This window comes from Salvelinus fontinalis, chromosome 5, assembly GCF_029448725.1.
Source record: "Salvelinus fontinalis isolate EN_2023a chromosome 5, ASM2944872v1, whole genome shotgun sequence".
NCBI lineage: Eukaryota > Metazoa > Chordata > Actinopteri > Salmoniformes > Salmonidae > Salvelinus > Salvelinus fontinalis.
In genome coordinates, this window is record NC_074669.1 from 11,912,982 (window position 1) to 11,936,435 (window position 23,454).

General features: G+C 41.7%; 2 protein-coding genes across 3 annotated transcripts; both read right to left on the reverse strand.

The window, feature by feature from the left end:
* Positions 1-309: 309 nt before the first annotated feature.
* LOC129855115 (alpha/beta hydrolase domain-containing protein 17A-like) lies at positions 310-9,822 on the reverse strand. The gene is made up of 5 exons (XM_055922452.1): positions 8,864-9,822; positions 8,299-8,680; positions 7,155-7,349; positions 6,544-6,723; positions 310-5,349 (listed from the first exon to the last, which is right to left on the reverse strand). The coding sequence occupies exons 2-5, from the start codon at positions 8,670-8,672 to the stop codon at positions 5,124-5,126; spliced, it is 975 nt and encodes a 324-aa protein (XP_055778427.1). The 5' UTR covers positions 8,673-8,680; positions 8,864-9,822; the 3' UTR covers positions 310-5,123.
* Positions 9,823-15,225: 5,403 nt separating this feature from the next.
* On the reverse strand, positions 15,226-23,344 carry LOC129855117 (AN1-type zinc finger protein 5-like). Of its 2 annotated transcripts, none has more exons than XM_055922457.1 (6): positions 23,213-23,344; positions 21,550-21,758; positions 21,152-21,266; positions 20,839-20,960; positions 20,536-20,643; positions 15,226-18,885 (listed from the first exon to the last, which is right to left on the reverse strand). In XM_055922457.1, the coding sequence occupies exons 2-6, from the start codon at positions 21,698-21,700 to the stop codon at positions 18,737-18,739; spliced, it is 645 nt and encodes a 214-aa protein (XP_055778432.1). In that variant the 5' UTR covers positions 21,701-21,758; positions 23,213-23,344; the 3' UTR covers positions 15,226-18,736. The 2 variants fall into 2 exon arrangements, with proteins under 2 accessions (XP_055778432.1, XP_055778430.1); XM_055922455.1 differs by having other exon boundaries at positions 21,541-21,758; positions 23,213-23,342.
* Positions 23,345-23,454: the final 110 nt, after the last annotated feature.

Below are 23,454 nucleotides of genomic sequence, written 5' to 3' on the forward strand. Positions count from 1 at the left end.
GGTGAGTAATCGCTGTTCTGATGTCCAGAAGCTCTTTTCGGTCATAAGAGACGATAGCAGCAACAAAATACAAAATGAGTTACAATGTTAAAAAACTAACAAAATAGCACAGTTGGTTAGGAGCCGTATAGCAGCTGGTAGACTAGCCCTCTGAGGCCTTTTCCAACACTTATGCTACTCTTTCTTTATAGCATGCCAAAAGTGAATCAATGGGAAAATGGTGAATAGAGTTGACTTAAACATAATTTACAGAGAGCAGTTCTATATCAATGGGAGAAACATAATAGGAATCACAAAAGACACAGAAGGTTTATTTTATCAATTCATGTTTGTTTTTATTTTTGGAATAAAGATAAAACATTTCTATAACGTAATATAACAAAGTTGTAAATAATAAACAATGCATAACTGGATAGAATAACACACCAACCCATCATCACCTTGGATCCAAATACTCACCCCCAAAACTTATCCATAGAGATAGCACATACAGTGCCTTCGGAAATATTCAGACCCATTGACTTTTTCCACATTTTGTTACGTTACAGCCTTATTCTAAAATGGATTAAATAGATAGAAATCCTCAGCAATCTAAACACAATACACCATAATGACAAAGCAAAAACAGTTTTTTCTAAATGTGTGTAAATGTATTACAAATAAAAAACAGATACCTTATGTAAATAAGTATTCAGACCCTTTGCTATGAGACTCGAAATTGAGCTCCGGTGCATCCTGTTTCTATTGATCATCCTTCAGATGTTTCTACAACTTGATTGGAGTCCACCTGTGGTAAATTCAATTGATTGGACATGATTTGGAAAGGCACACATCTTTCTATATAAGGTCTCAGAGTTGACAGTGCATGTCAGCGCATAAACCAAGCCATGAGGTCGAAGGAATTGTCCGTAGAGCTCCGAGACAGGATTGTGTCGAGGCACAGATCTGGGAAAGGGTACCAAAACATTTATGCAGCATTGAAGATCCCCAAGAACACAGTGGCCTCCATCATTCTTAAATGGAAGAAGTTTGGAACCACCAAGACTCTTCCTAGAGCTGGCCGCCCGGCCAAACTAAGCAATCGGGGTAGAAGGGCCTTGGTCAGGGAGGTGACCAAGAACCCGATGGTCACTCTGACAGAGCTCCATAGTTCCTCTGTGGAGATGAGAACCTTCCAGAAGGACAACCATCTCTGCAGGACTCCACCAATCAGGCCTTTATGGCAGAGTGGCAAGACAGAAGCCACTCCTCAGTAAAAGGCACATGACAGACAGCTTGGAATTTGTCATGAGCCACCTAAAGACTCTCAGACCATGAGAAACAAGATTCTCTGGTCTGATGAAACCAAGATTGAACATTTTGGCCTGAATGCCAAGTGTCACATCTGGAGGAGACCTGGCACCATCCCTACAGTGAAGCATGGTGGTGGCAGTATCTTGCTGTGTGGATGTTTTTCAGAGGCAGGGACTGGGAGACTAGTCAAGATCGAGGAAAAGATTAACAGAGCAAAGTACAGAGATCCTTGATGAAAACCTGCTCCAGAGCACTCAGGACCTCAGACTGGGGTGAAGGTTCACCTTCCAACAGGACCACGACCCTAAGCACACAACCAAGACAATGAAGGAGTGGCTTCGGGACAAGTCTCTGAATGTCCTTGAGTGGCCCAGCCAGAGCCCAGACTTTAACCCGATCAAACATCTCTGGAGAGACCTGAAAATAGCTTTGCAGCAACGCTCCCCATCCAACCTGACAGCTTGAGAGAATCTGCAAAGAAGAATGATAGAAACTCCCCAAATACAGGTGTGCCAAGCTTGTAGCGTCATACCCAAGAAGACTCGAGGTTGTAATCGCTGCAAAAGGTGCTTCAACAAAGTACTGTGTAAATGGTCTGAATACTTTTGTAAATGTTATATTTACCTGTTTTTGCTTTGTCATTATGGGGTATTATGTGTAGCTTGATGAGGGAAAAAATACAATTTAATCAACTTTAGAATAAGGCTGTAACCTAACAAAATTTAGAAAAAGTCAAGGGGTCTGAATACTTTTTGAAAGCACATTACATTTGAATACAAAAATTAATTTCCATAACTTAGTTTCTTCAAACAAAAGCTCTGAATGTGTCTGTCTGGAACTCGTCTCACACTCGAAGTACAGTCAGTCCGTCACCTCCCACTAGGGTTGCAAAATTCTGTGAACTTTCAATAAATTGCCATCTTTATGTAATACATGTATCACTAGCCACTTTAAACTATGCACTTTTATGTTTACATACCCTACATTACTCATCTCATATGTATATACTGTACTCGATACCATCTACTGCATCTTGCCTATGCCATTCTGTACCATCACTCATTCATATATCTTTAGGTACATATTCTTTATCCTTTTACACTTGTGTGTATAAGGTAGTAGTTGTGGAATTGTTAGGTTAGATTACTCGTTGGTTATTACTGCATTGTCGGAACTAGAAGCACAAGCATTTCGCTACACTCGCATTAACATCTGCTAACCATGTGTATGTGACAAATAAAATTAGATTTGATTTAAATTCCCCTGTTTTCCATAAGTCCTGGTTGGATGACTCGAGTCCTGCTTATTCCCTCCTGTGTCCAGGAACCCTCCAACTGGGATTTCGGGAAAATAAGTGAATTTCTTGAATGTTCCCAGAATTATGCAACCCTACCTCCCACAGACACATGCTCCTCTCTCAGGCCACCCAGACACAGAAATCAGTTGTATTGCTTGTATTCTCGATACAATAGTCCATCATAGGGAGTAAACTCACTTTTGTTCCCTAACTGTATGCAGTGACTGATAAGAAACCCATGTACTATGGGTGATGTGATGGACTTTTTCTTTGGTTCTGATGAACATACCATTAGAAAAGCAGGCACGCTTTGTTCAAGACAGAACATTTCCTGTTAAACTTTGGTTGCTATGTACATGTTATCCTGACTCCCCCAAAACCCAACTCAAGGATCTCCACTATCTTGTGGTGGTAGACCCCATATGCCAGAGAAGTTGGGCATTCGTTCAAGTCAACTTTCACACACAGACGGACAGAAATGGTGGAATCCCAAGTCTGTCTGAAATAGTGTGGCAACAGGACGAAGTGAGTGAAAAGGGCTAGTTGGAGTTGAAAAGGGAAAATAAACCTGGTCAATAACAAAATAGAGCACATCCTATTCCATAGCTCTACTAAAGTTATAATGAAGTGTTATTTACCCTAAAATGAAGTAAACAAGAAACTAATCACACATGTAACATGACATGGCTGAATAAGTGTATTCAAATGTCATATGGGACCAGCAGTGTGTACTGTACATCATTGGCGCCACTCTACTGTACAGCGTAAAAAATATTATTGAAACATGTATGACTGTTCAATTTCCCATCAAACTAAGCTGCATTAATGGATGTGGAGAGTTTGACCCTTCTCAATCCATTTTATCCTAATCTTTAGCAGCAAGTTCAGTTAATACTCCATTCAGCTTAGTCTCATCTGACCCGACCCAATTTACTATGTGAATGGCCATTACTGGCAACATCTTAGTGATTCACAATGATTTAGTGTTTTTGGAGGTATGAAATAAACTCCCCGATTTAGAAATACCTAAAGTGAAATTCTTTGTACAACTCTGTAAATCACTTAGAAAAAAGCCTTTGAAAACATCTGAAGCTGGATGTGGAACCACCATTTCAGACAGAAACCCAGTAAGAGGTGAATTTAGTTCAGTGCGTGAAACATAAGAGCGGTTGCCGTGCTAGAAACATAAGAGGGGTTGCTGAGCTAGAAACATAAGAGTGGTTGCTGAGCTAGAAACATAAGAGTGGTTGCCGTGCTAGAAACATAAGAGGGGTTGCTGAGCTAGAAACATAAGAGGGGTTGCTGAGCTAGAAACATAAGAGTGGTTGCCGTGCTAGAAACATAAGAGGGGTTGCTGAGCTAGAAACATAAGAGGGGTTGCTGAGCTAGAAACATAAGAGTGGTTGCCGTGCTAGAAACATAAGAGGGGTTGCTGAGCTAGAAACATAAGAGTGGTTGCTGAGCTAGAAACATAAGAGTGGTTGCCGTGCTAGAAACATAAGAGTGGTTGCTGAGCTAGAAACATAAGAGTGGTTGCCGTGCTAGAAACATAAGAGTGGTTGCCGTGCTAGAAACATAAGAGGGGTTGCTGAGCTAGAAACATAAGAGGGGTTGCTGAGCTAGAAACATAAGAGTGGTTGCCGAGCTAGAAACATAAGAGGGGTTGCTGAGCTAGAAACATAAGAGCGGTTGCCGTGCTAAAAACATAAGAGCGGTTGCCGAGCTAGAAATTAATCTTGCCTTAGAGATATCCAAGCAATTTAAGAATGCTTTTGAAACAATTAATTTGGCTGAGATTTTGAACTTCAGCCAAAGCAATAATTCTGCAACTTTTTGCTCTAATCACGTTCTGGATTCAAATGAATCCATGCTTAATAATTATAAAAATTTCCGATTTATATGTCTTTGAAACAAATGATTAAATGACATCTTAATTGTAAACGAGAGAGAGAGCTAAGAAGATTCCACACAAAACATTCGCAACAAACCTGCTTTCAAACAGGACAGTTATACTAATCTGTCAATACCACATGATTTGTAAAGTAGTGGCTCAGTGTCATGTGTTAAAAGATAAAATGACAAATATTCATCACTCAATTATTTGTCCATGTTAGGGTTGTTAGTTAAAGCTGAATCATGTGTAAATGTCTCAGAAGAGGTTAAACAGTACATGTTTGGAACACCTGACCTATCTGAGGTTGTGTTAGGCTGGGGTAAGAGAGAGGCGCTTTAGACAGACCAGTAGAGAGCCCTCCATGTCTGGGTTGCATTCTTGCACTGTCCCCGGGCGAGAGGTGGACTAGAGAATCCCTGACCAGGATTAATGACAGAGACAGAAAAGATTGAAAACAACAAAAAGACAGGGCTGTGAGCATCCAGACAAAGTTGACCAAAAGGTGAAGGATTATTCATTCTGAGAGGCCAGACTTCACCCCTCCTCCCAGACAGAGCCACCCATTTTCACTGACCCACTCTGACCAGGGGAACAGCACGGAGCCAGAGGAGGACTGGGGGCTCAGGTGGTATGGGGGTATCAGGCGCGCTGTGCGGCCAGCTCCTGGCCAATGAAGCGGCGCAGGCGCTCCAGGTACTGGCTGTACAGTTCGATGTCATTGTGTCCCGCCCCCTCCACCCAGAGTGGCTCCACGGCCTTGGGACAGCGCTCGAACAGAGCCAGGCCATGGGAGAAGTCGATCACCTCGTCCTCCGTCCCGTGGATGATCAGCACCGGCGACGTGATCTTAGACACCTTCTCAATGCTGACAGAGAGAGAAGCAGAGTTAGAGACTGGGGATTAGGGAAGCAAAGGTAGTCACTTGCCATGTGTGTAACAACACTGTTATAAGTAAGTATGTTCTTAAAGGGTAACCGTGGACAGAAAGCGCTGTACAGACTTCTGTCTGTTCTAGCATGGCCGGTTAGTGCAACCTGCCCTCTGCAACTGTGAGCACTAACCAGCAACTGTTGCCTAACAGGTCGAGGAACAAACAGGACAGACAGTAGATAAATTAGATCATAATACTGCTGCATGTAAATGCATCTCCCAGCTCAGCTCAATCAACTAGTTCAGAAGGAAGAGAGTACTCATAGTCCTCCCTCTGTCCCACACATAACTGTGGGTTGGCTATAAGCACATACAGATCTGAACCAAGCTAGTATTACATTACTGGGAGTCCACGGACCGGATGGCGTATGGCAGGGGTTGGAAACAGGCGGCCTGCGGGCCAAAACCAGCCTGCGAGTGATTTTAGTTTATCAAAAAAGACTAAAATCACAAGGAACTCAGCAAAAACTTTGTATTCCTACAAATACTTGTTCAAGTGTACAAATTATCATAATTTTCCGGCCCCCGACCATCCGCTTGGACACATCGGTCCTCGGCTGAATCTAGTTGCCTACTCCTGGAGTATGGGAGTCAGTGTGGGCTGAAGAGTGGGGAGAGCCAGCTAGGCAACAGGCACCCGGGGGTGGAGCAGAACACTGGAGGCTTTCACCACAGAGCAGAGGCATCCCCATCATCTACTCTACTCCTACACTGGCACTGCCTGGTACTGGACTGTAATGGAATCCTATTCAGTGAACAAACATGTGATTCTAATGACTCAAATACCACACCATCACACTTTACATAATAAAGGGTGATGATATGATAAAATGACTGGAGGAGTCAGTGTTTACGACACCTGCTTATGATCTGATGCAGAGTGAGAGATGACTCAGTTATGACTCAAATGTGATGAGACTGTTTCCCCATTGAGAGAGAGACTGAATAATGAAATAAATGAGAGATTGCAGTTCTTCTTTTAGTTGGACAAATCTTTTGCCACTTCCATTTCTACACTTATATCCTAATCTCATCATGTGCTATTATGTGAAAATGCCAAAAGGCAGACAGACAAGCAGTCAGAGTTGAAGATAAAGAGATAATGAGGAAGGTGTTGTAGGTTACTCACTTGGGGAAAGCATCAAAGCAGTAGGTCTTCTTGGTGTCTGGGAAGGCCACCCGCATGCCAGAGGTGAGGGGGGAGTGGAGCACCACAGCGGCACACTCATACCGAGATGCCAGGTCGACCGTGGGCACGGTGCCAATGCTCTGCCCGTACAGGATTATGTTCTCTGGGCTGATGCCATATCTGATCACAACCAGGAAGAAAGAGGAATTAAACACAATCATGTATGTCAGGGAAAAGCTAGGAGTAGCAAACACTAAAACATTTTGAACATAAATCACTCCCATGAAGCCTAAACTATGATAATATGTAATGACAACATACTTTTATCATATAGATCTAGGAGTAACGGGTAACAAATGTCTGTGAACATGGCACGCCTAACATAAACACCAGCTGTAGCTCCATAACATCTATCCAAGGACAGCCATTGATAACACAGCATCCCATCAAACTAATGAGACAGTCCATTAGCTGCATGAGCCTGTCATTGTGTGACATTACACCCCCCCTCTCTGTAAGGTGACATCTCCCAATGACTACACAGCCGTCCCTCCCTGACATGATGATGTATAGAGCCCCAGCCTGCCCAGCCCTGTGCGTTGCGTAAGTACCGTGTGCGCAGGGCCTGCCAGGCGGCGTCAATGTCAGCGTAGAGGTTCTTCTCTGAAGGCTTGCCCGTGCTGACACCGTAGCCGGAGTAGTCGTAGGAGAAGATATTGCAGTTGATACGCGTTCCCAGGCCGATATAGAAGCTGCTCATCTGGCCAAGGTCCACCGCATTGCCGTGAGAGAACAGCACTGTGAACCTGGTGAGAGAGGCCACAGAGAGACAACTAGGTTACCAAGATAGACTGTACCTGGTCTTTTTACCTACCCTGACCTGTACTGTGTGAACAGCAGATTCCCATTAAAACCTCAGGAATTACCGATTTGAATGGGACTTGAATGTGCTGATTAAGGTAAACTGGTTATGGCCACAGACTGAAGAGAGGACTAGTTCACTAAGTTTAACTCCTGTCTTTTTACTTGTTCTGTATTACATGAATAATAGGGTTGCTATTCCCCAAGCATCAGCCATGTGCTTTCTATTCATGAATGCAAGCTGTGCTCCCTAAAGCCACTGGATACTCTCTATTCCCTAAAGAGACTTGGCCCCTCCCATACAGTAAGTCATTGCTTTGCTCTTGGGCTTTTTACTCAAAATACCCTGAACAAGGAGTGCCATATTACATTCACTTGTGACGCTGGCACTACATCAAGAGTAACAGGACCCAGTCCATGTCTTCGCCAATCAATTTAGCTGATTACTGAAATAAATCAACAGGAGCAACAAGTAGGCTACCTGAAGCCATACCATGTGAAAACATAATGATGTATAAACTCCGCAAACCAGACTATCAATCACCAATAGACAAATTAGACTATCACAACTCACCAATATCATCTTACAAAACCACAGGCAAAAAATGAGAGCATGAATTGGGGTAAGGACAAGGAGAATGGTATCGGTAGGTCAAAGAAGATGGCATGAACAATGAATGAGGAAAGCAGGAAGAGAACAGGATTGAGATAGCCTGACACAACGAGGAAGCAAGTACAGGAAGTAAAGAAATAGGACACAAGCAAAATAATGGCATAACAAAAACAAGACAAGAGGAACAGGGGGTGAGTTTATCAGAGGATGTGTGACACATGGTGAAACAATAGGGCCTCAATGAGCCAAGGTGTGTACACACACACACACGTGTGACTAACCTGGCAGTGGGGGCACAGCGGATGTACATGCATCCCACTCTGTTTCCACGACTGGAGCGGGTAAGGAACACATCTGTAGCATCCAGTTCTCTCTGGGAATACTGGAACTCGGCTCGCTCTGTCAGGTGGAGCTTCCATTTTCCTTCTGCAGGACCAGTGCTGACTGAACCCCCTACAGCAGCTCCAGGTACCCCACTAGCTCTGGATCTCAGCCCTGCGGTCCCTTCTGTCCCCGGGGCTACAGACCCCTCTAGGTCTGGGAGGAGGGAATATGTAGGCTCAGGAGGCAGGAAGGCAAGCTTGGCAGCAATACGGCTCGGAAAGGGGGGGCAGCAGAACAGGCAGCATAGCTCACTGACAGATAGGCCATTCATTGTCCACTCTGTGGGGGCAAAGACAGATGAGCACTGTGATTGTATGTTATCCTGTACTTCAATGGAATTTGATTCACAAATTCCACTGTAGTTAAAAATGTTCTGAACAAGACTTGACAATTGTATCTGTCATCAATGGTTAATAACAATAACAAAATAACAGAACATCTTATGTTAGAAGTCAGGCCTACCTGTTATTGAGAAAGAAACTAACTACCATGCAAAAATATACCAGAGATCCCAAGTCAAAACAATACTCTCCAAAACAAAACAGGGAAAGTTGTCCTGTCAGCAAAAATCAAAAAGTAGCTAAGACAGTAGTCTGAAAATGTAATTTTGAAAGTAGAATCGGGGGATTTTGAAGTATGGCTTTAGTCCACGTGAAATCCATATTTCCAAGTATTGGTTGTTGTTATTGAGGTATTTTCGGGCGCATCAACTTGATCATGGTTGGAGAGAATTGAGTAACTTCAGCCAGCAGGTAATGTTATAGTTACTTTCTCAGTTAGCTAGCTAATGACTAACTAATGAACAACTGTCTGGACCTGGATAGCTGAAACACCCACTCTGTTTATATCTCATTACACATAACTGCAGCTGACGGTTTGCTGAGAAGTGTCTATCCCACCCACTGTGGTCAGCTGTAACTAGCAGGGTTCAACAATGTTGACCTTCTACTAGCTAGCCTACAAGAGAAGGAGTCAAAGCGTTAACGTTAAGTCGTGCCTTTAAAACACGTTCAAACTGCAACGAAATAAGTAAACACACCGGCACTGCTAAAAATGATACAATTTTCGGATTAACCAGATACCAAATCAAGGCTGGCCATCTAATGTTAGTTAGCAGAAATGTATCCGCTAACTAGCTAGCATTGTGTAGCCAGCTAACTAGTTTAGCTATTCAGACCTGGAAACACCGTCTCCTCAGATAGGACCGTCATTTATGGACTGATGCAAATATATAGCGAGACTTAAAAAACCAAGCGTCCAGGATACCCGTTTTGATAATCACATATGTTTTGTGGTTGAAATTATTACTTTCGAGCAGCTAGCTAGCTACTGCATTTATTAATCCATTCCATTGGATGTGCAATATATATTTTTCCTTCTGTTTCGCCGCGTCCGGAAATGACAGTGAAAGGGGAAAGCTTCCAATGGGAAAGCAGGGGGAACTTTAATCGTCACTAGTTACCACAAACACAAAATAATAAACCCCGCCTATTTCTACAATTTATCTTCTTAAAATATGATTTTAAACGTTAATTTATAACCACACTGCTAACCTTATGCACAACCATAGCCTTGAATTAAGATTAAAAAGCAAATGGTTGTTTTCGTGTATTTTTTACGATATAGACTATTTTGACTTTGTGGCTGTGGTAAATAGTGGAAACCGAGAACTTTGTTATCAAACAGATCTATGTTACAGAGAGTGTTCGAGAGCATCAAAACCCGTGATGTATCATGGGTAAATTGTGATTTACCAATTGATCAAAAAATAACATTGATTAGTTATAGCACAGATAGAACAATGACGGAAATAGTAATGGATTATTTTTGTAGGCACTTACTCCACCATGGTTCGTTGGACAAAGCATATGAGGAAAATGAATGGCGTTTTTGTTGGGTTTTTGGATAAACGCAGAAAATAAGGTCTGTGGTAAAAACAGGCTTAGATTTTATACGTTTTGCTCTATGAGATAATCTTCATCAGCTAACGTCATTTTTTTGTGAATTTTGAAGAATGTATGTAATAATAAACAACATAAAGGCTTCATAATTCATTCATAAATGTCATGTTAACTGACTGCTATTATCTGATAGAACAAATTATATAAGATCTCCTTATTTTCGTCGTTTATTCCAAAATCCTATTCTTTCTCCATTCATTTTCCCCACAGGGATCGCTCAACGAACCAGAGGTAACTTTTTTCCCCGGGTTTTACAACTACTAGCTGGCAAGCTCTATTTAGGATGCAATGTAATTTATAGATTAGTCTCGCCTTTAAAGTCCGCTGCAATATCGAACACATACATCCAATATCTAGTTATCTTTTTTTGGACCTCATTTGGGCCTACATTTCATGGGGAATGTATCCCTATTGTTTCTCTAACTACCAGATCAGGTGGAATGTGAATCACTCTAAATACATACCATAATACAAATACAATAACGATGTGTGAATCACTTATTGTTCAGTTTGTCAATTGCTGTTTAACTCAAATTAATATAATTTTGTTGATTTCAATTAAAAAGTATTCCTGTGTAGAGTGAGAATGTTATCTTTGCAAGATAAGGCTATTGGTTGCTTGTAAAGATCAATTGAATAATCCTCAGAACTTCATTGGGAACTACCATGAAAAGTGGCCTACTCTTGAAACAGTAGGCCTACACACACTTGAAGGAATGAAGGAAGCAAGAGGGTTTGGGAAGTGTTGCAGGAGGAGACATTCTTCTGGTGAGATTTTTTTTCCTGCAGTGAGGCACTAAGAAGGTGGTTTCTGGAGTTTTACTACTTCTCTGGAAAATAGCATAGGTGTGGACTCGAGTCACACATTTGATAACTTTAGACTTGACTTGATGGAAAATCAAATAACTTGAGCCTTGACTTGGAGCCTCGAGACTTTGACTTGAGTCTGATGACTTGAAATCGTCTGGGCAGGTTTTGTAACGTTTTATCACTCATTTTGTGGCACAGAGTATCCGTTGACTACCCTCCGCGAGCCAGACAGTAGCCGCAGCATTGACAAAAAAACGTGCGACAGAATAGCTAGTGAAACGCACACTCTGCCCTCTGATTGGATCAGCAAACAGGTCAGCCGAGTTAGCGAAGAATGAGAAAAATACATATGTTTCATATATATTTTCTATATATACACCTTTGTCCATTTGATCTGATTTCTAATATATGGCTACGGTATTGCACTAGATTGTTGTCTCAAAAACATATCGTCTGTGTTTGACCAATGACCAGTCATCAGCATTGGCACGCAAAGGCTAGAGCGCATATCCAGAGATAAGTGACCAGAAAGCACTTGCTTCATTCTCTCAGGGTTTGCCTGGCAAAAACAGTACAGTTTAGAAAGCTATTTCAGAGGCATCTTCGTCAGAACAATAACAGGCTACCAGGCGATTTCATTTATCATTTTCATATTTCAGATAGGCCTAGTTTGGGTGGCTACTGGCTATATGTCTAAAGATAGCTGTAACATCGCACTGCCTTCAAGATTATGGTATGAAGATGTAACATATTCTGGCGAATTTATTACGATATTTGTGAGGAAGAAATGGGCTACCAAGTTGGCAACTAGCATACTGCGGGCAGGCGGCCGTTCAAAGCGACTGTGTGCGCGCATGTGCATGCGTGGGGGGTCGCGAGCTTTGAACCACCGAGCTAGCGAACAGATTGCTGATTTGCTGAACAGCTAAAGGATCGGGTGTATAGCAAACGTCAAATTGTACACTACCGGTCAAAAGTTTAAGAGGGTTCAAGGGTTTTTCTTTATTTGAAAAATGTTTTACATTGTAGAATAATAGTGAAGACATCAAAACTATGAAATAACACATATGGAATCATGTAGTTGTAACGGATGTGAAATGGCTAGCTAGTTAGCGGGTACGCGCTAATAGCGTTTCAATCAGTTACACCACTTGCTCTGAAACCTAGAAGTAGTGTTTCCCCTTGCTCTGCAAGGGCCGCGGCTTTTGTGGAGCGATGGGTAACGATGCTTCGTGGGTGACTGTTGTTGATGTGTGCAGAGGGTCCCTGGTTCGTGCCCGGGTATGGGCGAGGGGACGCACTAAAGTTATACTGTTACATAGTAACCCCAAAAGTGTTAAACAAATATTTTATATTTGAGATTCTCCAAGTAGCCACCATTTGCCTTGATGACAGCTTTGTACACTCTTGGCATTCTCTCAACCAGCTTCACCTGGTTAGAGTCACCTGGTAGAGTTCTAATGAACTTATCCTCTGCAGCAGAGGTAACTCTGGGTCTTCTATTCCTGTGGCGGTCTTCATGAGAGCCAGTTTCATCATAGCGCTTGATGGTTTTTGCAACTGCACTTGAAGAAACTTTGAAAGTTCTTGAAATTTTCCGTATTGACTGACCTTCATGTCTTAAAGTAACGATGTACTGTCGTTTCTCTTTTCTTATTTGAGCTGTTCTTGCCTTAATATGGACTTGGTCTTTTACCAAAATAGGACTATATTCTGTATACCCCCCTACCATGTCACAACACAACTGATTGGCTCAAACGCATTAAGGAAAGAAATTCCACTAATTAACTTTGAAGAAGGCACACCTGTTAATTGAAATGCATTCCAGGTGACTACCTCATGAAGCTGGTTTAAAGAATGACAAGAGTGTGCAAAGCTGGCATCAAGGCAAGGTGTGGCTATTTGAAGAATCTAATAAAATAAAATATGTTTTGATTTGTTTAACACTTTTTGGGTTACTACATGATTCCATTTGTGTTATTTCATAGTTTTGATGTCTTCACTTCTACAATGTAGAAAATATTAAAAATAAAGAAAACCCTTGAATGAGTAGGTGTACTAAAACTTTTGACCGGTAGTGTAGGGAGAGAAGATTTCCATAAATAAATATCCAGCTCCAAATATTGTTTGGTGACAATATTAACTGGTTACTTTACAAGCTCACCAGCAATGGAGCGTCAATGAACAATGACTAGCATAGGCCTAGCCTGGTCTTATGGTAAATTTATCAATTATTTATGAAGCTTGCATTTGGAATTTGTTATTAAACTTAATTCTTACATATCAAAATGTGTTAGACAAAATAATGAAAAGGGTTGTCTGGTAGCTTTAATAAATAGACAGATTTGTATGTATAGCTTTTTTTATTTTACTTTACTTGAGACGTAAAAAAAACTTCTCTTGACTCGACTTGCTCTTAGAATGCACGACTTGGACTTGACTGGAGACATGACCCGTTCTACTTGGGACACGACTTGAGACTCAGACCTTGTGACTTGCTTGTGACTCTAATAATAGTGATTTGGTCCCACCTCTGAAAAATAGGTGTCAGCATATTTTCAACATTTTAGTTTGTTGCATGGACCTCTTCCAGGACATAGTAGTTAGTAGCTTTGTCACTGACTGGACAGTTTATAAGGTACACCCATCTAGTACTGGGTTGGACCCCCCATTGCCTCCTAAATTCTTTCTTAGGGGCATTGTATAAAGTGTCGGAAATATTCCACAGGGATGTTGGTCCATGCTGACACAATGGCATCACACAGTTGCTGCAGATTGGACGGCAGTACATTCATGCTGTAAACAGCCCGTTCCATCTCATCCCAAAGATGCTGTATTGGGTTGAGGTCTAGGGACTGCGCAGGCCACTCAAGTGAACTGAACTCGCTGTCATGTTCCAGGCAATGTTATTCCACTCTTCAATTGTCCAGTGCTGTTGATCACGTGCCCACTAAAGTTGCTTCTTCTTGTTTTTAGCTGATAGGAGTAGAACCCAGTGTGGTCATCTGCTGCAGTAGCCCATCCTCAACATGGATCAATGAGTTGTGCATTCCGAGATGTCGTTCTGCATACCACTGCGCCGTTATTTGTCTGTTGTGGTCTGCCTGTTAGCTTGCATGATTCTTGCTATTCACCTTTGACCTCTCACACACAGGACTGCCACTGACTGGATGTTTTTTGTTTGTTGCACCATTCTCGTAAACCCTAGACACTGTCCTGTGTGAAAAACACAGGAGGGCAGCCGTTTCTGAGATACTGTATCCGGCGCGCCTGGCACCAATGATCATACCACACTCAAAGTTGCTTAGGTTACTCGATTCACCCATTCAACAAATGGTAACTGAATGCCTCAATGCCTGTCTGCTTTATATAACAAGATACGTGACTCACTGTCTGTAGAAGTGATCAATTTTTGTGAACGGGGTGGTGTACCAAATAAACTGACCGGAGTGTGTGTAGTAAACAACTTACTCAACACATTTAAAATAGTTGAAAGGTGAGGAATACCATCATCATTAGGTGTGGAGTGTTCCATTTCCAAAACAGAAGTCACATTTGAGGTAGATTGAAACCTACTTTGTTGCTCAAATCCAACCAAGAGTAGTGAATGGCTGCTGATGTGGAAGTGGGCAGGGCTCTGTGGCATGGGTATACACAGCTACTGCACACATGGACATGGTTGCCTCAGTCTAGGTGTGTTACACACAGCGGGACATGACCGCCCTCATGGTAAATTCTAGTTAGAGCCAGCATCCATTCCAGTTGAACATTTGGTGACATTGTGAACACCCATTTGTCTCTTAAGCGTTTTGCCGAGTCAGAGAAACACATCAGTACAAAGCATTGTGTAAATGTACAGCTGTACAACAATAGGCTACTGCAATATTAAGTGTTGTCCATTGAATGTACTCCAGGTGTTGGGAGGCTGTGATGGAATGTTAGGCTTTTTATAGGATAAACCAGTCTCAAGAGGAAAGTCTGAACCCACGAACCCTTCTTTACCATATCTGTCCTGCTTACCCTCAGCTGTACAAATAAATACAAAAGACAGTGTAAATTTAAAATAAACTTTGATTTTATTGTTTTATACTTACTCATCATACAACCCTACATTTGTAAAGAAAAAAAACAAAAAGATATCTGGTGTTGTTTCTGGGGGACTGGTGTGCACCAGTCCAAAGGACTTGACTGCACTTTTGCAATTTCCTGCAGGAGAGATTTACAATTTGTAACATTCTGGAACTCAATTATTGTCTGTTCCATCATTTCTCATCAGTGGAATGAGTCAAGCACTTCACTCTATTTTATGGGAACTCAGTTCTGCTGCAACACATTGAGAGAATATTGCCAGATTTGGTCACCCATTAGCTGGTTACTCATCACAAATCAAAAGCTTTTGTAGTAATGGCCGCAAGATGAGTACAATGATTATGTTAAAGTGTGCTAAAGACAAACTTGACATCAACATTGTAAAAGTGCAACAGATTGAAATTGCAGTGGATATTTTCGTAACATCAAATCACTGATTCTGATCCGGTTTAGTTGATCCATTTACATACAATTGCAGTGATTCAACAGATCTTATTAAGCCTAAAACATAAGCTCAGTGGGCCCCACAAGGGAGGCTCAGTGTGGTCAATTCCAGAGACAAAAATAGCTTGATAAGCATGACCCCATCAACCCGTTGGTAACATTCAAACTGCTCACCTTTTTAAATGCTGGGATAGTCTGAGCAGTCAAGGGAACTATCAACCTGCAACACATCACAATTGCAAAGACGACAGTCAGCCAAAATGAAGGACAAGCCGACACTGTTCCCTTGCCCTAGAACAGAGTACACTCATCAGGTACACGAGGCCACGCATCTCTGCCCCATTTTAAAAAGTCAGTTTAGTGCATACTCTTAAAACCGAAACATCACCATGGGGAATAAACCAACAGCAAGGAAGGTTTTTCAACTCAGACAGCCTAGCCTTAGCTCATCATACACACTTCTTCTCAGGCCCTCTTCTTACATGGTATCAAAGGCACCACACCATCTCCACTCAGATACTTTAAAACATTGTGAACCCTAAGATCCATGAGTGTCTGAATACAAATGATAAACGAGAGGACTCATCTCGTAACAGGGGCTTTGCGCTCCGGGCTAGGCTCAGGCTCTCTTGGTGTCTGCATGCCAAGGCCCTAAGCCACTGCTGCCCGCCCTTCACTAAGACATTCTTTAACTGGTAATACTACCCAGGCTAACGCGCCAATCAGAGGTCTGACTAAATTAAGTCTAGGTTATTCCCTGTTTATATAAAGAGATCTCATTCAGTTCAGACTTTCTCCTTGTTGTTTTGCCAGGTGTTACACTTGCTGTTTTTCAGTATCTGCTTTTTCCACACAATATTTTTCAATGACATCTGCTATGTTATGAAAAAGCATGAATTGTAAATCAATGTTTGATACACCTTTGATTCAACAATGCAAAACTGCCACAAATAGTTTTGAAATGAACTAGTGTGACCAATCCCGAAAACAACCACAGGGACACCAAGGCCCTTGCTGAGGAGTGAGCCAGTTAGTAGCAGTACTTTGGACATAGAAGGGATGTGTTTGACTGTAGAGTTGAGTCACTGAATCTCAGGGCAGTCAGGAGGAACTGGAAAGCAATCTAGCATGACACTGTCAAAGATAAATATGTCATCCAGGGTGATTTTAGCCCTTTGACTAAATTCTACACCCTGTTTGAAGACACAGGAATTACCTGTGGGTGAAACAAAATAAAAGGAAAACCAAGCAGTGCCACTGCACTTCTTTTAGGGTAGTTATGAAAAGCACTGTTATTCACACATACTAATATTTTGATATTTTTCTCCTCCCCTATTATCTGGCGACATTCTACATAAGATTATACTACATGAATAGTAGTCACATGGTATTTACAATTGAAAACACAGTAGTCCCATTAACTAGAACTTCAGCCAGTCAAGGTTCCAGTAACGCGTTGCATTGTGCTAATGCTGTGTGTCTTAACATTCTTGCTCGTTTTTCTGTTTATAATAAACAGTTATTCATCTGACTGCACATGCATGCACATTTTGATCTTTCGGAAGTAGCTAGCTAGAAGCGTCTTCGACAAAGGACTCATTTGGGAGGACATTATAAAGCACGCCACTGTCATTCTGAAGTAATTCACTTCAGCTGAGAATAGAGGTGTGTCACTATGGAGATTAATTGCCAACCAGTTCAGTTATCATTCAGCATATGTCAGTGGTATGATGGTGGTTAAGGACAAGGAGGCTTAAAGTGTAAGCTATATGGAACAGAAGCAGGTGTTCAAGGAGAACACTACATTATATCCTGCCTGCATGGGAAGAATATGCTTTACTCTCTGTAGCCAACCTGCAGAGATCCAACTAAACTATAAAGACCCAGAGGCTGAAGAAAACAGAGTAGGTTAATTTGCACATTCAATGTTTTGTGCTCTGCAGTTGAGACTATTTGTTGTGTTTTGATTCCAAAATAATGGACCTTTTATGTCCACTCTACTCCATCACATATCAGAACTTGTATTTTCAAATGGTTACATAATCAGATGGAAATGCTTAAATAGAATTGAAAGGTTATAGAATTGAAAGGTTAAGTACAAATCAAATGATTTGCGGACCCATGCTGCCAATCCTCCAGTACAAACCAACCAAATGATTTAAAAAATAAATAGAATGCAATCACACAATTCAAGCTAACTACAATATATTAATATAGATCTTCTGATGTCATTCGCTCATTAAAACAAAAAAGGAAAAATAACAGAACTCAATCACTCAGTTATGTCAAGGCTATCTCGATAACCCCACCCCAGCCCTGCCCCACCCCCTCCAATAACTAACTGTTCATGCACCCAACATCAGTATGAGAAGTCAATATATCGAAGAGAAAACATTCTTGAATGCAGAGACTTGGGAGTTTGACATGTTGTGAACTAATCACCCAGAGGGAAACATTAAAATAAAACAAAAGGCCAATTTGACAGAAACTAGACAATGGTTTTTCTTTGGGAGTAAATGAATGTGAAGTCTTCAAAAGATCTTGCTGATACACACAGAAACTCCCAGTATGGATCTTAACTTGACCTCCCAATGTCCTTATCCGAGCTGTGGCATGCTCTTAAACAGGTTACTTCTGTCTCATTTGAATTACCTCGCAGGGATAATATAAAAATAAGTCCCCCCAAGTTAACAATAAAAAGGGTAAAAATGTAATGCCTTCCCTCCCCACAGCAGACAAATGCCCACCTAACCCTACTGCACTCTCCCTGACTCTAAAGCAAGCTACACACACACACACACACACACAGACCATCTCCCCACATGGGAATTCACACACGCATTCACACTCCAGCAGTCACTCTAGGAGAGAGAGAGGGAGATACCAATAAAAGGAGTGGCTGGACAGGGGCTATGACGCTGCCACCCCACCCACCTTATCCTACCATGAACAAATGAAGCCATTTTATCTGGTATTATTCCATGCCGCCATTGTTCCAAATTTTCACGTCAGAGACTTTTCTACTTAGTCCTCATAACTTCTGGATCTTCTCAGCCACCACGATGGGGTTCTCCTTGCGTATGCGGGCTGCGGCGGCGCCTCGGTAGTCGTAAGGACAGTTATGTTTGTCAGAGTAGCGATGAATGGCGCAGAACAGGTTACCACAGCGACAGTCGAAGCCTAGAGAGTGAAGAGATGGACAAAGTTAACATCCAACCCTATCTACGTCTCAGTCTCCAAGGTCAGTTCCAACCAACTGGACCAAGATGAAAACCTGAGATGTGTAGTAACAGTGTGCTTTCTTAGAGGGTGGTGAGCACAAGGCTCTTCCAAGAGATTGTTGTATAGCAGTCCAACACCACGGTAGAGTGCAAGCCAACAGTACACTGTGAAATGCAGTGGACTGTGAAATGCACCACTAACCTGCAGTATGTTGCTCTCTACACAAACAGCAATGTGATAGGTGGACTACTTTCATACAAGTTGTAGTCTACGTTTGGAATAGGAACTATTAAATAAACGAGCAAATAGAAAAAAAATTACCAAAGATTTAGTTTAAAAAAAACAGCCAGTAAGGACAATGGCATCGTGTTAACATTCAGTCTTGAGGTCTCTGTGCTATTTTTGCACTGTGTGTGATAAATATGATGTTCTGACGTTCAAATAGGCGGATCAATCATGTCTATTGAAAATTAGCTAAAATTTAGTTTGTGTAGCAGATTTTAGAATTTCTTTGAAAAAAATTAAATAAACATACCATTGAAAAAGCATCAAATCAACACTCTACGAGAGCAGTAACATCAGAGTCAGTTAAAAAAAGAAGAAGATGTATCTGAACTAACTAATTAGCCCTGCATGCTTCCATTTCCCCAGGGGTAAAGATTCTAGACAATCTCAAACACCTAAAAGCTAACTCAGAAAATAAGTCCTTTGCACTCGAGCTCAATGCCCCATAAACCATTTGAACTCAGCAGCCACCTGCCATGTGTGTGCTGTGCGCCCTGAAACCTTCTGTAAGGTGTTCACCCACTACCCACTGGTTGAAAACACACTTTGGTCATGAAATTTCACTTCCTTATGTTATAAAATACATTTTACCAGAACAAATATGATTCTTCATGTCCTGAATCATTCAGTGGGGTCTTTCTCTAACATGGTATTAACATTATATCCTAAAAGTCAGCTTTTGTAACCTAATACATCCGGTAATAAGCACCAATCTCTGTTGACAAAGCAGTGACGCTTTCTCACAGCAACTTGAGGATTTTACATGTTCTGGTAGTCATCTACAAAGTAGTTTCCGCGGGTTGCAAAAAGCGAAATTAAATGTAAAATGCTTAAAAAATACAACGCTTGCAGTACGGCTCAGTGTACCGTTGACATTTCAAAGATACATGTTTGTGCGAAAAATCTTTAAATAACGAAAATTTCGCATTAATATGACAAGTGTATATTATAATATGAAAATACTACATGTCATGTCTCAAAATCAATATCTATCTTACCTTTATATTGTTTTATGCCCTACGGATTCGAGAAGAAAGATGAGTTCAACAGTGAGCCATTCAGTTAGACTTAATTCTCACACAGCATCCAGCCTAGCTGATGCAAAAATATTTTCCTGTTATTTTACCACTTTTTTCTCTAATTTAGGGTCCCTAATTTCAGCTATCCTACAAAGGTAAATACTCCAATAACTTTTGAATGGATTGTGAGAGAGAAGGTTTGGACCATTGGTTTTCTTAGAGGAGTATCTACACAATTACCATATTATTTTACCCATTCGTCAAAAGATGCGTTTCTGATTGGACAGCCTATCTTCCGTCTTACCCGTCAGGCCCACTTTCTTCCGGCAGGTGAAGCATCGGTTCTTCTTCTTATTTTTGTCAGGGGTCTGATCACCATCAGACGAGGCCTGGGCTGCCTCCCCCACTGGCCCTGTTTACATACAACATCTAATTGAACCTCACAAACAGAGCTACCCATATATTACTGTTGAAGTGTACCTTCGGGTGGCTGCAACGTAGTTATGTATTACAAGACAAGAGCCATGCCATATACTGCTGATGACTGCTACTGGAAAACAGTTTGGAAACCAAGAAAGTCTCAAGCTTTTTCCCCTGTTGTTCTAACCAGTGTTTTTGGATGTCCCCTCGTCCTCTTCCTCATCAGCCCGGTCTGAGTCAGTGGCTCCAGTATCCTGGGAGATACTCATGGCTGTCATCTGCTGGGTTACTGGGCTGGGGGAGTTGGGACTGGAGACACACATTCACACAGACCAATAATGAGGTGAACAACTGAAACCATAATCCAATCTACTATGGAACTCCAAAAAACAATGATGAACAAGAGCCTCTTGAGCAACAGCTTACTGTCAATGTAATGGATTCCATTTAGCAGTCTGTGTGTTTGTTTGCAGAGACAAGCTGATTTTATGTCAGCATACCTGGATGTCCTTTCCTCGGGCGGAGTGAACCCTTCCGTGCTGGGTTCCGACGTTGTGCTTTCCACTGACACACCAGCTGCTCCCGGGGACCCCACTGGCGATGAAGCTGCCGAGCCTGTAGGTAAACCACACATTTATATAGGACACAACTGAACACCCTCCCCCCCAGTTGTTGACCATGAATGAATTGTACCTATATTGAATCATATGCCACATGCTATTGATTACCTACATGGCTCCAATTAACAAAAAAAAGTGTTGTGTTTCACGAACTGATAAATCACTCTTGCTTTATAATGCCAAGGTTTTAGCAGCGATTGCTACCTCATTCTCCAGCCCCTTTTAGCAACCCACCACCCTCCTTTTGTATCCCTCTCCCATCTTCCTACCTTTCTCACCTGGGGGGCTGGAACGGCCCCCTCCCTGTTGTCTCTGTAGGTGTTCCTTGTAGCAGACCGAGCACATACCGTTGGTGCGGGGATTACCATAGAAACCACAGCCCATAGTGCAAAGCATTGGCACCTGCGTCTGATTGGTCTCCTGAGCCATGCTCTCTGATAAAGGGAGGGAGGGAGGGGGGGGGTAAGGGGGATGGGAGAGGATATTCCTGAAAATAGGGTTGAAGAGTTAGTCAAACTCACGGCAATTGTTTACATGAACATTTCTATAAAAAGGCTAAAAGAGCTTGGAGACCAGCATCGGAGCAGGAGAGCAATTCTGAAAATGTTAGTGGTTTTGCTAGGAGTAAGTGTGAATGATTGATTATTGGTTTAGTGTATTAGAGATGATCCTGACAGATCTAATCTGTATGGTACTGGTGATGAGTGAACTATTTTGTTAGATACAATACAAATACTGTTTATTGTTACTAACATGGAGGCTACCCAATCCAGAGGCTATGCTTTATTCTGTTAAATTAGGCTTAGAATTTTACACCCGTAGTTTTCAAACCACAAAAACAACTTGTTTACTTCATTTGAATGGTCAGATAACACTGACAGTAGAAACACAAGCAGTTACAAATCACAATACTCTATTACACATGCACCTGGCTGGAAGTAAAACGGAGATATTCCGTGTGGTAGAGCATGGCGCTTGCAACGTCAGGGTTGTGGGCTCGATTCCCACGGGGGGACCAGTACGAAAAAATATGAAAATGTATGCACTCAGTAATCTGGATAAGAGCGTCTGCTAAATGACTAAACATGTTAAATATCATCAGTCACCATGACAATACATATGGGGTCATTTTCCATGAACGCTTTGGTACTCCTTGTTTTACAGCATGGATAACAGACCAACAACAAAAGACACATCGCAAACTGTCTGACAGTGCCTGTGTCACAAACAAAAGCTTGCTAGCTCTAGTGTGTACCGAAAACAAGTGTTTGTGCCTCGATAAACCAAGAAATAACTCTGCCAAGGCTGCCAGGATAGCCTAAATTCAATTACAGCGCAAGCATCATAGCTACATGTTTTGGTCGGTTCAAGCAAACTTGAAATCAAAGAACAAAACACTAAAATGATGGCATTCCCTTGTCATAGACTGACAATAATTGGCAAACTAGCTGTCTGGTTAACTAGTTAAATTAGTAACTAACGTTACTGCTGATCATCAACTCAGGTCTTGTTTGTCCGCAGTCGAAAACAATTGCGTCCTCGCTCAAAAGCAAATAGCGTTAGGCTAGCAAGAGACTGGCTATTTAGTTAGCTACAGTAATATTTAGCTAGCTAATTCATTGAAAACAAAGACCAGCGGCGACGTCATATTTTTCATGTCCTGAATGTAAGATGCACTAGTTTATCTGGGTAATGATATTTATTAGTCAGACGAATTACATTGAATATGTAACACGACTTTGTTTTCACACAAGTGTCTAAACGAACGTTAATATGTACTGCCAGCTACAACTGCTATCTGGCTAACGTTACTAGAACTAGCTAGCATGAAGCGCTAACGGTACGCTAGCTTGTAGTCAGCGGGAACGGATCTGACCGGATTTAATAGGTTTACATTAGCGAAACCGTTTCTTGTTTGTTATTATTAAAGCAACCCAGTACCTGAAATACGAAGTGATGAGCGGTGTTGACGACCTTAGTCTCCAGAAATGTACAAGTAAACGGTCCCTTCTGTGCGCGCGGCCTCCTAACCAGCGCTAGCTCCCGACATTCGAAACCACCGTGACGTAATTCTAAGCAACAATTCATTATTTTCTCACCATGCATAATATCCCCATTTCATTTGCCAATAGCATCGTAGAAACGCGGTGATATAATTATATAAAAAAATGCTTGCTAATGAG